We start from the raw sequence: 17469 nt of genomic DNA, 5'->3' as shown, positions 1-17469 counted from the left end.
AATTAATTATACCAGGAATAATAGTCAAATTTATACTTGGATGGGGGTAAACTTCCCATTTAATGGGCACGGGGTACAAAAAATGGGGAAACTGTATTAATTAGGCACACATTGATGTTAAACGCAGTTTTACTTTACTTATAAATTTAAAATATTATACTAAATAATATAAATAAATTTTGTAACATGTATAATCTGTGTTTATTAGGCAGGGGGCAATGTTGGATATAAATGAGGAATGAAGTATAGGGAATGGGGAGACTGGGACATTATTTAATAACATAATAACAGAAACAAGTATCTAACTATAAACATCATATTAACCTCATGGAACTCCTTTGAATCACCCCAGTTGTAACTTTCAGCATCATGAAGTATACTTGTAGCCAAATAGTTTTTATGAATCTCAATCAGCAACTTGGACACAACATCAACTAACTCAACAAACTTCTTATACTGCTCTGTAAATATCTTCTTACTGTCAGAAAATATAATATAATGATATCATCAACTTACAAGCAATTGGAAGGCTAAATGACTACAATACATTCCATTAGTGTTTAAGCACAAAATCTGACTTTTGACAAATACTTCGATTCACTAGAACAAAATATGTGAATTTGTATGAATTGTTTTGCTAGGTATAGCCCAACTTATACGGCAATCCCACAAATCAGGAAGTTGATATCAGACATCTACAAAAATCACATACAATGCATGTCTTATCTTATAAACCAACATACCACATTTGAAATCAATCCATCCAGTGGAAGCAGAGAATTTTGTGACATAAATTTCTATCACCCCATTTAGTAAAAAATGGCTAAGCCCTACAAATCTGAAAGCTGATATCAGACAGCAAACAAAGTCATTCATTATGTATACCATATACCAAATTTGAAATCAATCCATTGGGAGTCTACATAATTGTGAGAAAGTTGAGATAAACAGAATGATGGATGGATGGACAGGGCCATTCCCATATATATCTCATCAAATTGTTGAGCGGGGGTTTAAAAATGTGTCCTTTATAATGGTACCAATGCCATTGCCACCCCTAACTTAAAAAGACCTATATTACAAAAAAAACTTGAAAAGTCCTCCACACCTAAATTTACAAGAACTAAATTACAAAAAGACCTACAAATTTCAGCATCAAAAATACAACACACATGATGGATGATAAGCTGAGAAGGTAGTACGTTGTACAACTATCAACCTGAAGCTACAAACCAAATTCCCCATGAAGATTTACATTGTAGGACTAACACACCTACATACAGTTAGAAATAGAACTCATTGCTCCCAAGATTTAAGGCAGGGCATAAAAATGGTCAACAATATCAATATTTTTGTCTATTTAGTATAGAGATAAACATGACTAAAAATGGGGTAAAAATTGTTTTACAGTTTATTCCATCTTCTAAGTACTTTTTGAGCGTCTTCAGTTATTGGAATATATCAAATGGTAACATGTTGTATTATTGCAAATCATTAAAACATCTAACCTGCTTTCCTCTGGAACAAGGACAGACTCAAAGTAATGTAATTTATTTCTGATGTATGCTGCACTTGACAAAACAGCATATAAGCTTTTCATTGGTGCATTTCTGGGAATGTCACTACATAACTGAAATCATTCAATTTTAAGCTATTAGAATTACAGACAATTTCATAAAAAATAAAATAAATGTTTTAGGCATACATAAAAGTAACAAATTTTACTAATGATACCACATGTATAACACATCATAATGGTATTACACTAACTCTAAACTAGCATTATAAAACTCGGGAAATATTGCACTATATATACAAACCTCTCAGAATGCGACGACTTTATTCACTACACTGCTCCATCAAATCAAATTGATACAGGGAAGATATGTAAACGCATTGAAAGGTCTGAAAAATTCCCAACGATGTTAGAATTGTCAAATTTGTGAAGCAAATTTTTGGTCATTCCCACCGCGGGACTCGAACTCGTACCGCTGTGACATCTATGGCAACACCGCCTGCACAAAGTCCAGCACTCTAGACCACTCGGCCAGCTAGGCTATGTAAAAAAATATAGCTTTTGCTGACTGGGTCATTCCTCCTCATAGGATTAATCTAGGGCTGTAACTTAGTATATGATGTATGGTAGTAGGGGACAGTTCATTTAGATGTTATTATGTAGGATAGAGGATCAAATTAATGATGCATGTCACAACAACAATGTGACGAATGTCCCGTACTACCATACATCATGTACTAAGTTACAGCCTTAGATTAATCCTATGAGGAGGAATGATCTGGCCAGCGAAAGCTATATTTTTATATAGCCTAGCTGGCTGAGTGGTCTAGGGTGCTGGACTTCGTGCAGGCGGTGTTGTCATAGATGTCACAGTGGTACCAGTTCGATTACCGCGGAGGGAACGACCAAAAATTTGCTATATATTTAGCCTAGCTGGCCGAGTGGTCTAGGGCACTGGACTTAGTGCAGGAAGTGTTGCCATAGATGTCACAGCAGTATGAGTTCGAGTCCCGCGGTGGGAATGACCAAAAATTTAAAAATTTGCTTCACAAATTTGACAGTTCTAACATTGTTGGGAATTTTTCAGACCCTTATATATATATTTTATCTTTTAGCTAAGATCCATTGGCAACAATAAAATATTGTTCACTATGTTAAACTCACCTTAGTTAAATGAACATGTAAATTCTGTAGACAGAGGCTTGCTGAGTCTACATATGCTGTCCTTACATTGTGTAGTACTCCATCATGACCTGCCTTGGCAAAGGGCAACAAGAAATCTAATTCATTCAGGAAGTCCAATACAGCCTACAAAATATAGCATACAGATAATTGAAAATCATAGAACACTAGAAGTTCTCAAATCTAGAATGGCTTACCTGCTCTGTATGCATGAAAAAAAGGCATAGTCAACTATATCTCAGTAAATGGAGAAGGGATGTTAAAGGCTTTTATTGGCCTAAAATAAAACTGAAAATTAACCATCAAGTGTTGAAAGTTTGGATACTAGAATCCATAAAAATGAGAAAAGATAAAGGACAAAATAATTGCTTAAAGTTTACAAAATTTCAGACTTATTTGTCATTTTATGGTCATATTTCTGGTAAAGGAAATGGTATTCACTCCCAATAAACAATGTCATATTCATCAAATGCATTCACATCATACAAATATAATGTTGTTTCATGTGACATAATTTTCTGAATGTAAATATATCCAGAAAAACAACAAAATTCACAATCAATTATTGACAGTTTCATAAATGATATACAACTGAAGCATTATTACAAGGAACTTATGCCACCCAACCTTTAATTTGCTAATATTTACATAGTTTTCTATGTAACTGTCTATGTTATCAATGATTTTTATGTTATGACAACTGAGTTTATACTTTTAGACCATCTTCATAGTCTAATGCCCCTACACCTTTGCCAAAATAATTTCCTCAAACTGGGTCTTCCAGGCACTTTCGAAAGTCTGCAGCAGCTCATGGATCAACTTGATATGTTAAAACAATATGTAGTATATAGATGTCCATATAACAACAAACATTCAAAACCTTAAAAAAAAACATCCTTAGGTAAAAAAAAACTGTTTCCTGCTACCCTTACCTACCCTAGTTTTTTGTGCATACCCTAAATATTTTATAGCCATTTTGGCTCAGGCATCATTGAAGTCTATATTGTTTCCCAATTAACACAATATAAAATGTTTTTTTTGAAAAATAAAATAATTTCCTACCTACCCTATTTTGTTTCTTGCAGGAAATAAGACAATTAGTTTTTTTTTTCCTTAATCTCATGAGTTTGTTTTTAAAATTTGCCAAATATTTTAATTTAATTGATTTTTTCTCACATTTAATACACCAGGCTTCAATTAAGTACTACTTCTACATCTTAAGATGGTACAAAGCAACTTTGTATTGGAGTTATTTTTCCACACATCTTTGCTTCATTAGACAGATAACTGTAGAACAAATGATATGTAAGTTCTTACAACAGTAGCCTTTTTTCACAGCAGACATTCATAAATCAAGAAACACCTCCAAACTATATACCTTTGTAACAAATTTTGGATAATCCAGTTTTCCACCACATAAATCTTCTTGTACAGGCTCAGTAACTAACATGTGTAGATTTGTCCAATCTGCAAGCTCTTTATCTAAGGAAACTTTGAACTGGTTCCTGATCTGGTTGTTAACAAACTGGGCTAAATCATGACCTATTTTCTTAAACATTAGCTTCCACTCCCACCTAAGCTTTTCTTCTCTTGATTTCTCTACAACTATTAAAAAAAGAATATTTAATAACTCAAAATATGAAATAATTAGTACTGCCTTCAATAATACTATAAAAATACAGAGAAATAGAATTATTGTTCTTTACAATGCAAATGTAGACTATTGTCAAATTTAATAAACATTTGGGACAATGGCATCAACCTTAAATCATAATTTTGGAGCTTACATCAGGCCTACGGAAATAAAGGGAATATACATGTTTCCTTAGAAACAGATAGACAGTCTACAACTTTGTCAATATTAAGTGAAGCAAGTAAATTTATATAGTTTGAACAAATTTTACAAGTAGAACATGACTTCATCAGCTGCAAAAGAGATGTACCTTTCGGGGCTGGTGTGTTATCTGAGAGACCAGGGTAGGAGCCAAACGATGAATTAAGACTTTCACTAAAGTCTTCACCACCTGTGTAACTCAGTGGTCTCCTGGCTGGTTCTGGACTGGAGCTTGTCTTTAATACACCTAAACAGGTAAATTTCATGTACATGTAGTTTATATTTCAAACATTATATCTTATATAGTTCCAGAGAGAATTGGAACATTGAAATAATCATATTACAGGTATATTATAAGACCTTTGAGTCAAACATTGGAGGAACATCAAATTAGTAGTACAAATAATATTTTTTAAAAGAGCAAAGGACTTTGTGAAAGTGACATTTACAAAATCAGGGATAAAGTGCTGAAATTTCCACCCATTTCAACCATTTACAATTTATTCCTTCCAAGTTTTAAAGATTAGTTATTGCAGTAACATATACAAGTTAAGTACCTTTCAAGCTTCCTTTTCTTTTAATCTTTTTGCTAGGCAGACCAGAGGTGTCCCATGCAGATGTTTGTATCAGTTTGTCAACATTCTCTTCAATAAACAGTATAGAATTTACAACACTGATGATGGAAGCCATGTATTCCCTGGGAAGTTTGTCTAAGGCAGCACTAATACTGCTGAAACTCTTAGCTGAGGGAAGTGAATCTGAACTCTGATTCCTTTTCAATAGTGTGGATTTGCTACTGTTCTTTGAAGGTTTCTTGTTGATAATTTTCTCAATGTCTTCCCATATGTCTTCAACCAGTGCTGACATTTCATCAGAAAATTTCTCCAAGTACATGTCATGCATTGCTCTTGCAACATTGAAAGATCTTTTAAACACACCTGAGTTGAATACAATGAAATCTTCTCTGATCATTTTCAAAATAATATCAGCAAGGTAACAGCAGTTCTTTGTGACATCCATAGCACTGTATGTGTCTGCATTGACATCAGCTAGTAAATTCTGGAAACATTTCTCTAGTTGTTGTGATCTTAAGGTTTGGTATTTGACAAGTACCTCCTCAGTTGGGTACAATACTGTAAGACTTTGTAGGTAGCCAACTCTCTTCTTCTCGTACAGATCAACACTCACCGATTTGGCAGTAACAGGAAGGTTCTCCAATGACTGGAAGAAATATTGCTGGAAGTGTTTAGAAATATGATCCCATTCCTGTGTAACCTGAAGCTCTAAACTATCTGTGACTGTGTTGAGTGATGTCATGGATTGTAGAGGGTCTTTGCCTGATGACTTTAGAGGCAAAGTCAGGCCCTGTGAGGATGACAGATTAAGAAGGTCCTGGAATACCAACTCTTCACTCCCAGGAACATGTTGTAATGTACTAGCCTAAAGAGCAGACAGTATATAATTCATTGAAATACATACTATCTAAAAGACAATTTTGTTTATGGTTGTTTCATAAAGTAAAAAAGGTGTTATTTTTCTTCATGTTACCTTTCCATGTATTTCTTTCTATTTCTTAAAGTACTGTGTTAAAATAATTATCACTTCTCCATTTTTGACATAAGTTAAGTCAAAAGTACTACACAAATTAAATATTAGTCAGTAAAACCAAAAGATGTTACAAGTAGTATTTAAAGATAATTGTAATGAACACAATAGAAATAAAAAACACAGTGATTTCACAAATAAAACAGCTTTTGATACAGAGTTCAAATTTTGTATACATGGTGATGTTTGAACATTTGACTAGAAATTTAGGCAATTCAGATTGATCACATCAACTAAATTTATTCATCTCAGTGATCACAAAACAAGATGGGACATAACAAACTTAGCTTCAATATAATTTAACATGTATAAAAGCCTCTCCTATTACACAAAATGATTAGTCCTTGCCCAAATAAAGAATTTTCCTAAATCATTATCCCTTTACTGTCATTTCTCATACTATTTGGATGTTCCTAGATATCTGTCATTTCTCATACTATTTAGATGTTCCTAGATATTAAAGCTGTAAAATTTTAGATGAATTTTGAATTCAGAAGTTTGGGAATTTTAGTTTCTACATGTTAAAATCTCTTGGCAAAAAATATTAATAGAAAATGTTTACTGTAATACATAAAACTTAACTGGAAAGACCACCAAGTCAGGCTCTTAAGAAAAATCATACAATTGTAACAAATTAAAGTGCTGTTAGCACTGGATGTTTTTGTTTCTTGTGAAAACTTTAGCATTAAAAAAAATTCAAAAAATTACATGACGTGAAAAAAAACTGTAATCATACATTAGCATTTCCCATACTATTTAGAACTGCTTTTTTTCCCTCATGTGTATAAACTGAAAAGGGAAAATTGTTTACTCACATACCAGTATAATTTTAATTTCAATGGCCTTAGGTCAATTATGAATGGTATAGAAATTTTAATAATTGAAAACTTTGTTCTTTCAGATAGATGAAACAATAGAGAATTACATATTGCACAATGAATGCTAAGAATTTCAGCAGAATTTGTGAAAATGCCAAAATGCACCATAATTAACATCAGGTGAAAGAGTAATCAAGGGAATCAAAAGAATATAATCCAAGTATAAAGATCTGACATATATAATATTGATCATCTATGTGTGAAAGTATATTGCAGTTCCAAGCAAACTCAGCTTTCCTTTCTAGTATTTACTCTGAAGACAAACTGAAATAATATTTTATTATTTTAATTTTTGCAATCTCTGGGTTTAATACTGTAAAATAATACACAAAAAAAATCCAGTAGTATGGTATGTCATTGGTTCTTAATTTACACATTAAGTGATTAAAAATGCATACATCTAGTTAAATATTTATAGTTCAGAACCAATGATGTAATACTTCTATATATATGAAATTGATATTGGGGACATGCTTTCCAGTTTTTATTTAAGCATAATAAATAGATCACCATGAAACCACAAACTAATCCTTCAAACTTATATTACCGCAAGGGGTTTTATAAATACAAATGTTAGGGATAAAAACTTAAAAACTTTAATAAGGACTGTTCCATTAAAAGATCTGATGTAACCGGTGAAGGCATTTTTTCACCTGTGGAGCCACCCATAGAAGTTATAATTATGTTTTGTATTAAACTTTATATTTTGTCAAGAGACCTGAACACCCACCCATATACAAAAAATAAAAGTGCCTCTTATGTTTTACTGGAACAGCCCTAACAGCTAGATTTAAGAAGCTGCAATGATTTTTGTATGTACCCTTAATGCAGAATTTATCATTGTGATTTTTTTATTTTTAATTTTTAACAATATTTTATTCACAAAAATGTGATTTTAAGTTTAGCAATGTTATGGAAAACTCTACATTAGTTATGATATTATTTTAATAATGTGATTTTTGTGATTGTAGGTCAGTCAATGTATTCAATACAAACCACATGACTTAGTATGGTGTTGATATCATCAGCATCAGGGTCATAACAGGAGTCTTTTTCTAGAATATGGGAATCAAGCATGGATGAAATACAATCCTTTGGATTATCCCACTGTTTATTTCCTGGAAGTTCATTGCATGTTTTAACCATCCCTTTCAGGCAGTCTGTCATTCTGTTAAAACACAATATCACAGACTAAAAAAAACTTTCTATCTAGATGTCTCTATCTCTTAATAGATCTTTTTAATCTTTTCTTCTCCAAGTCAAGACAAAGTTTCACACAAAGTTAACATTGGGAAAAATATCATTTTCATGCAACAGAGCTTGCAAAGCCATTCACAAAGGCTAAACTTTAAAGTATCAATTTATCACTGAAATTTGAAAAAAAAAATTTCAAATTACATAAGTCACTTTTGAAATGTTGTATTTTAATGGAATTTATAGGAACATTTAGTATTAGAAAGGAGATGATTGTATACCAGAAAATTTAAAAGTAGAGATTTGGAATTTGAAACTAAAATACATGTAATATGACCACAAAAATTGTGGTCATATAAAAGTTGTGAGCAATGCTCACTAACTTGATAACCCCATCTTTGATAACATGCACCTTTTGACCTTCAAATTGATTTGGATCAAAATCTAAAATGGAAGGTGCGCAATGGGAATATGTAAGGAGATTCAGTGAAAGTTTCAAAAAATTCCATTCAGTAGTGTAAGTAGGAGTAATTTAAGAGATGGGTACAGTATCTAAATTGATTTGTGCAACTATAATTGTGATCAGTCATTGATCAACGATCAGTTTCTGATCAGTCATCAATCTGTCAAACTGATCCATTTAAACTGTGATCACACCATGTGACCATCGAGCGGTAAATATATTATGGATTTTGTTGTTTTGTTTGTCAATTTTTACATATATTTACTTAATGCAATAGATTTAAGCATCAATTAATGACTTATTTTAACAAAATACAATATGTGGATTTAATATCATAAATTCAAGATAAATTTTATATAGTTGGTATTATATTGTATTTGTTCTAGTGGAAGTACTAAAATTCACATAAACCGAGCATCTGTCAATTTACTTAACAAAACTATGATCAGGTCAGTCAAATGGTCATTGGTTATCAATCCATCATCGGTCATTCAGTCAGCAGTCATAGATCCATCTAATAATACCGTGGATTGGTTCAAGGACTGTATCCATCTGGGTAATGGAAGGAAAGAAGGAATTATGGATGGACAGAAGGACAGGCACCCCTATTAGTATATAACCCCAAAGTAGGGATATAATAAATACACGACTTGATCTGCTGAAGTGTTGCCAGTTAATTTGATCAAGGTAAGTCACACATTGTTATTATTATACTGCTACCTATGTAAAGATTTTGATAACCTTATTATTTAATGACATAATTATATAATTACTGTTTATTCTTATTTTCTAACTGTTGATCAAGGTCCATAATGTAGGCATCAAGAGTGGTTAAACTTGGAATGCCCTTTTCAAACATGGCTTTAACAGGAGGTATCTTCACAGTCTGCATCTTTTTGGGATTTTGTTGACTCAACATGATTCAAAAACTATCTATTTTTTTTTATCCCTGAAATGAACCAAAGAAATATATCATATAAAGACATGATTTTAGGGAGCCAACATAAAGTTGACAACAAAAAGTTGGGAGTGTGTCAAATTGAAAGTAATTTGCTAGATTGTACTGTTTATAAAATATTCACTGACAGCCTTAGTAAAGAGTAGGAAATTGTTCATTGTTGTCAAACATTGTGACTTAAGTAAAGTACTTTAACAACTTCACTAAATGATGAAAAGAAAATAATTGTGATAACAGTTAAATACCATTTTTCTGTTTATAATGCATATTAACTATAATACATTGTTTAAAATTAGTGCTGCAAAGCACAATGGCCTGTGGAGATTATTGAAAGCCAGCATGCTCTTTCATGCAAAGAAATTGATACAGGAATTCTAAAATACCACAATTTTGAAACAAGTCAATTTTTATTTTTATCCCGCTTCCTGAATTCTGCATGTTTGTATATTTCAGGAATATCCTTCAATATACGGGATTTGCTCTGGGTTGAATTTTACTGTATGTTGTACATGTACAAAGATATGTTAGCCACTTCAAAATAATGTTTGTTTCTATTGCTGGTTAGACCAAACTACTGAGACCATCACTAGACAAACAGGGTGTTCTTAAGACCTAAAATGTGGTGTATGACTATGATAATACTAAAAACACTAAGTTTCCCATGCTTTCAAGTGTCATTGTAAATCAGATAAAAATCTTGTGGTGTTTGGATTTATATCAGAAGAATTTAATGGTGAAACCAGTAATTATTTGATTAGTCCTTTCAGAGCTTACTCAGTGGTGTATTTACAATGAATATAAGACATAATACTATCGAGATGAAATCATATCCTATGGGGATATTATTTCACATTGTTTTTTTTTTTAGGATATTTTTTTATAACAAAAATTTTTTCACACCTATCAAATCATTTCCAAATATAAATTATTATTGAACAGCCAGAGGTATTCCTAATTGTACTCAGGATATTATTTCATACTAACAAATAAATTCCAAGATACTGTTATCTTATGGTGAACTGAATTCATACATGAAAAACAAAACATGTCAAGAAAATTAAAAATAGTAGTATTTATGAGTACCGGTACTTTTAATAGGTTAAGTTGGATTTGCCTGTGTACATATATTATTGTCAATAAATTGAAAATTTCCCCTGTCAAATGTAAAAAAAATCAATTTGTTTGGAACTCAAGCAGTACCTAGAACAACATGGATAAATGCTATTAATAATATAATTAGGGTAGTGTAATATTTTGTTATTGAAAGATATCCTTGACAAAATTTTATTGTTAAATAATATCCTGGGAATTATTTACCTTTTAAATAATATACATGTACATGTGAGAATATATTTTCCAGGATAATATTTAAGCATTTAAAAAAATAATATCCAGGACAACATGAAAAGCTTTGCCAAGTGCAGCATGATACAACCTCAGCCAGTTGAACTCTGTTCACTTGGGGCATGTATGGACACAATATTAGTTTTTGACACACTTATAAACATGAGGACTTACAGTCCATTATGGAAACAACAACTGATTTGGATACAATTTTTTGAAATTCAATTATGTAAAGTTTCAGAGGCTTTCATGGATCACTTTACACCCCATTATCTAAAAAAAATGTAAATGATAGAGAAAATTTGTTAGCATATGTTTTAAAGCAATTATAATGGTGGGCAATCTACAAAAAAATGTATTAAAATTAGATATAAATTTAAAAAACACAGTGTTCCAAAAAATTAGGTTTTTTGGCTCCTTTGACCCTTTTGTACTCAAATACTGAGAAATATGCCAATACTAATTGAAAAAAATGCAGATCTGGAATTCTGATGAATCCAATGAGAAAATAAAATCAAAGCGCTGATGGCATTGAACCTCGGAGGTCATGAGATATTTATAGGTATTTAAAAAAAAAAACTTTTAAATTCACTGATGGTAATTTGTTCTTTCTGTATTTCCAAAAAGATTAATTATTTACAACTGGATCAGCGTTTTCATCACTTCTAGAACTACACAACAGCACACTACTGATTATTCAATATTTCAATTTAAATTCCTTTTTTCTTTTTTTTTTATTGTTTGGTTTCATTTTGTTTTAATTTTGTTTCTCAATGTGTAATCTTGACAAACTGGTTTTAGTTTTAAACGTAAAAAAAATAATTTCAATCGTATACTGTAAAAACGTGCAATGTATTTATACGCAATAATCAATTTGATACATTATAATATTCATCTGCCAGATCTCTTTTGCGATGGAAATTCTTTAAGGCGGTTATCAACCAGTAGTCGTCTTAATTGATATCAGATGATTTTAAGACTCAGAAGTCACATGACTTCTGAGTAAAAATGAATTTTCAAAATTGAATGCAAATAAACCTTTTACATCAATATAAATAAATACTTATATTACCCCTTTTTGCCCCTTATTAGCAGAATGGTAGGGGCCAGTAACCCATTTTCAGTGCCTAAATACCTGGTCGTCAGCTTGCTAAATGAGATCAGTTTTGTATTAGGGTCACAAAAAGTAGCCAGAAGACATGAAATTGCTGGCCAAAAATGGGCAACCGCTCCAATGTCCTGAAAAAATTATTATCATTTATTGCTTTTATTTTTTTTTGCCACTTCTGTTGACAAAGGTAGATAATGTAGACAAGAGTAATCAAGGGAACCAAGGTTATAGCGGTAATCAAAAGAATGTAATCCAGGGAAAAAGACCAGCAAGAAATAAATGAACTACACTATGAATTAAATGAGCCATTTAATCACAACTAATGACTCTAATTACTCTGATCTGAAGCTGGGGGTGGATCTGAAGTGTATCTCTGGGTGTATCATGGGGCTATGTGTAGACAGTGTTCATTCCAGAAAGTGGCCCCCTTGACAGCAAGACAGGGGGTCATTTTCAGAATGAAGGGGCTAATATGGCAATATGATAAGGGGTCAATTTTTAGATAATAGGAGAGATTAAACCAACAAATCAATTAACCTCAAATTTACATACACTTTATAGTTTCATTTTAGGTGAGAGAGGTACATATACTCCAAAATGAATAATAAGAAATACAGTGGATTCCGCTTATTGGCATAGCCTATTTGCCAGTAAAAATTGTGCAAATAACCGGGCTATTCCAATAACCGAAATGACGATTTTACCGGAAGTGTGAGTTCAGGTAAGACGACGATACTGTGGATCAACCAGGGATATCACTGTTCAACATTTCTGATCTGGTATTTAATTGTTATAGACCTTCTCATTGTATTGTTTTTATCAATAAATAATAATATATATTGTGTTTGTCTTGTTTATTGACCTTCTTTACTTGTGTGTATTTATAAGTAAACCCATGTGTTTCTCATCTATAAATAGTCAAGTAATTTTCTGACCTTTCTACGAAAGAAAATCTCATATTTCATATTTCAGCCAGGATTCAGTGTAATATCCATCAATGTTTGCAGTTTTATAACTTCATACTTGTCAACAAGTGTGAGATTGTTACGCTTTTGCTTAGACATTGTACTGAATGAATGATGACTTAATTTTCGGTTGATATTTATGCCTAGTAACCCAAGCTCACTAAAAACTGTTCAGCTAATTAAAGAAAATTAAATTTACATTGATTATCATTTGTAGTCGGAAGAATTTAAAATGGGACAAAAAATACCCTAAGCTGAACCCCAAGCCGCATTATAAGTGTTCACATCAGTTGATGTTGGCATGTCGTCAGAAGTCACTGTTCACCTAGGTGCTTGTTTATTTTAATGTACTTAGAAATCATTTAAATTGTCTTTTATGTTTTTATTATGTTTTTAATCCATTATTAACACCTCCTGATTGATGATAATCTAGTTTTTATAACAATAAATATGATTGACATATTTATGACTCGAAGGCTTAAAATAGAATTTGGGAAAACCTGTCTTTACCTGGATGAGCGTCTACACGAACTGATAATGTAAAAACACTTCTTTCATTCATACTTTATTTAACAACATAATTATGACTGGCCATGACATGTCGACAAAATAATAGCTGTATTAGCAAAAAGAAACATATTTTATTATTTACATGATTAACTCGTACTAATTTGTAAATAAAACACTGCCATTTCCGATTCAAACAATCTGATAACAAGGTAACATTTTACTTTCATACCTATCACCAGCAAAATTCTCTATGCAATAAACCGAAATGCACCTGCAAGGCCTATGCAAATAAGCGATTTTTTCCCTAATAGAATAATAGGAAATGGTTTTATGCTAATAACCAAAATATGCAATAAAGCGATATGAAGTGGAATCGACTAGCAAGTGATTTCTTACTGTTTTTCGGTAGCACTATCAGCTGAGCTGTTTTTTTAATAGAACTTGAAATTATGAGACATCAGCATCAGAAATATTCTATTGCTGTATTGTATGGGTCATTTTTTGGCTTGTCTGTTTTACTTTTTTTATTTCCCTTCAAGTGCAACGATGACATAGAATCAAATAGATTGCAATGCAATCATAATGTCATTGATAGAATAAGGAAAACTAACGAAACACCCCCAAATATCAATAAACAAAGTATGATATGGAAGAAAAAAATAAACATGATGGTGATCTTGAGGCGACCCAACGTCTATAGACAATTGGGAATTCTACAACCAACAATTGGGATTTTTAGAGCCTTTTTCTCATTGGGAATGGAGCCGAAATTCAGACCTAAAATAAGGGTTGGAAAATCACTGCTAGCATATGTGGTTTTTTTTTTTTATTATGGCATTGTGTTGATTCAAATTGTAATTCAATATGATGTTGTACATTGCAGCCCAAGTTAGAATCTTTCTGTTCTTATCAGGATCATATCAAACCGGCCCTGGCCCACAGACAATGAACAGTTTCACCTTCACTCAAAATTCTCTAGGTTTGCTGGCCATGTTCATTTTTTTTCTGTCAGTCGGCTTATCTGAAATTTACTGTGTCCCATCAATAGGATCAGAAGAAACGATTTTGTTCCTGCACAATGCCCTCAGTTTCCCCAAGTCGTTTTTTTTTTTCGGTTTCATGCCTGAATGCGTATCCATCATTTAAAAGGGTCAATGGCCTTGACCATTTCGTAGTAAACTTAAGTCTGTGTGATTGCAGAGCTGTATATCATGTATTAAGTAATGTTTGATTTATCTTTAAAAAAATAAATTGAAGTTGAAGCGGGGCATCCCCAAATCTAGGATAACTATTTGGCTATCATCTGTTTACTTCTTAAAAGTGTACACTGAGACCAATGAGCATTATCATAATTATTTTTAAAAATTGCGAAAATTGGCAAATTGCACAACTTATTACACAAGCGACTGCGGTAGAGGCAAGAGCAAGTCCGTGCACCTGAAACTATTTTTTAAGATGCTCGTTCGGTACGCTGAGAAGAATAAACCTATCATGTCAACTTAAATGTACCACTTCTTGAGAACCCACATTTCAAGATACAACAATCTGTTTTCGCAACTCAATTTATCCGGAAATAAACAAGTCTTTATAATTTCCAAATCGTATGTCCAAATCAATTTTTTTTTCGTATGTTCTGTCTCGGGTGTCGGTGGTCCTAGTTACAGACCGGAGGAGATCTAGATAGACCTGAGATTATAGGGGAAGTCCGAGGGCAAATGGGGTGTCTGATTTTCATTATTTTTTATTTACATGATAGATTTGATAATTATTAATCGATATGCAAAGTTTCAATATGAAAAAAAATGTTTTAGTGTTGATTATTATATATAACCCCTAGTTTTTTACTAAGTGGAGTCCGTGGAGTATGATAATTTTTAATTAAATTCCGGTCGGGCATGATTTAATTACGGAGAACATTATAATGAGGCAAAACATAAGATATTATCAGTTCTAGGTCTGGGGTTTCGAAAACATTCAAAACGTTGGAAAGTTGCATCTTAAATGTTGTACAGAGTAATCAAGGGAACCAAGGTTCTAGCGGAAATCAAAAGAAAGTAATCCAGGGACAAAGACCAAACATGGAAAAACAGATATACACAACAAAGAACATCAAGCAACTAAAATAATACTTACAAAGTATTAAAAGCAAATAAGCAACTCGGACTCCACTAAAAACTGAGAGCATGGACCAGGTGCACCGGTAGGGTAAGCATCTTTAAGCTGAGAATTATATGGTTTATGAAGAGAGTAAGCAAGGGAACCAAGACTCTAGCGGAAAACAAAAGAACGCAATCCAGGGACAAAGACCAGACACGGAAAACAGACAAACACAACAAAGAACACAATGTAACAGAAGTAAATGAGTAACTCGGACTCCACTAAAACTGGGAGCATGGACCAGGCGTACCGGTAGGGCAAGCGTCCTCTGCTTCTCTAGAAACACCCGCCGAATTAGGGAGACTTCCACTTGAAATATTTGTTAGAAGTAAGAATGGTAAGCTTTTGGGCAAGAACTATGCAAAAAGAACAAAAACTGTCAATTATAATGCTTAGGCTTATGATTAAATTGCATGACAATGATCCAACCAAATTTAGGTGTGTTAACTATGTTAAATCTATCTTGGATGCATGATACGGGTCTTAATTAGTTATGTTACAACTGTTAAATTTGCGATTTGCGTGGTCTAGGGCGCTGGACTTTGTGCAGGCGGTGTTGCCATAGATGTCACAGCGGTACGAGTTCGAGTCCAGGGAAGATGGTAAAATATACATTTAATATTTCGGATAACTGATATTCTTCTTCAGCATAAAACTTATAAAACTTTATGAACATAAAACTCATACAACTTTATAGCATAAAACTCATAAAGTTCAAGATCAAAACAGATTCAGAAGCTGAATCACGTATGCTGTGGGTGATTGTACCTTTATCAAAGGCACACATAAGCAAATGATAAGGAACCTGAATGAAAATAACAAAGGGGGTCTTGACATTTCCCCGTCTTTTACAAACGTAGCAGTATCCAAAAATGTGATTTAAAGGTCAGAAATTTCATGGGTGAATTTGATTGATGGATGAACATTGTTGGCATGTGTGATAAAATTGTCTAAATTTTGTTTCGACTCAGTCCATTTCATGTTAACATCATCGATGAATCGAAACCAAGAGAGGGGTTTCGATAAAGATGTTGAAATTATTTTATTTCCTAATTTACCCATGAAAATGTTAGCATACGAAGGAGCAATTTTCGTTCCCATAGCTGTACCATTGATTTGGAGGTAGTGTTCGTCGTTGAAAGTGAAGTTGTTACACTTCAAAACTAAAGTGAGTAAATTTACTAGGCAGTCAATAGGGGGTTCCAAAATATCTCGTGATTCCCAAGCTTCTCTGCAGGCTTCTATACCGTCATCGTGTGGGATATTAGTATAGAGTGAAGTGACATCAAGGGAGACCAGAAGCGTTTCGGGAGGTAAAGGATTCATTGATTCCATTTTCCTCAGATAGTCCGTGGTGTCCTTAAAATATGACGGGAGCTTCTGAACAAGGGGTCGGAGATGGTAATCAACAAATTTTGTGAGTTTTATGATCGTAACGTTTTATAAGTTTTATGTTCATACGGTTTTATGAGTTTTATGCTGAAGAAGGATATCAGTTATCCGAAATATTCATTGTAAACTTTACCACCTTCTGGTGATGTTAAGCATATTTAGACGTTTGTTTAATTTATTGTTATGTTTCGCATCGTTTTTAACGATCCATAACCCCGTAAGAGTGATTATTGACTTTTATTTAGACGATTATATATACTACCGGCATTCAAATTGTGTTTTTTTAATGATTTTTTACCTCTTAATTCGCGAATTATCTCTGTACGTCGTGCATATACGTCTTTTTTTATTGTTTCGTCC

General features: G+C 32.7%; 1 protein-coding gene across 5 annotated transcripts in view; it reads right to left on the bottom strand.

Moving 5' to 3' along the window:
- The window catches only part of LOC148623023 (uncharacterized protein KIAA0825-like), a 29963-nt gene extending 14726 nt beyond the window's left edge, over positions 1-15237 (bottom strand). Inside the window, exons 1-10 of one of the 5 annotated variants that reach the window (XM_088573480.1) lie at positions 15088-15237; positions 13957-14092; positions 9446-9621; positions 8012-8183; positions 5090-5972; positions 4642-4779; positions 4077-4303; positions 2681-2824; positions 1509-1630; positions 325-478 (exon numbers count right to left, since the gene is read on the bottom strand). In XM_088573480.1, the coding sequence (XP_088429606.1) occupies positions 325-478; positions 1509-1630; positions 2681-2824; positions 4077-4303; positions 4642-4779; positions 5090-5972; positions 8012-8183; positions 9446-9591 (1986 nt within the window). In that variant the 5' untranslated portion in view covers positions 9592-9621; positions 13957-14092; positions 15088-15237. The other 4 variants (XM_088573476.1, XM_088573478.1, XM_088573477.1 and 1 more) reach the window with 4 other exon arrangements.
- Between the last annotated feature and the right edge of the window lie 2232 nt (positions 15238-17469).

This window comes from Perna viridis, chromosome 3 (assembly GCF_037379345.1).
Source record: "Perna viridis isolate PV_CMFRI_1.1 ecotype Kerala chromosome 3, ASM3737934v1, whole genome shotgun sequence".
NCBI classification, from domain to species: Eukaryota; Metazoa; Mollusca; class Bivalvia; order Mytilida; family Mytilidae; genus Perna; species Perna viridis.
This window is presented reverse-complemented; position numbering and strand designations above follow the sequence as displayed.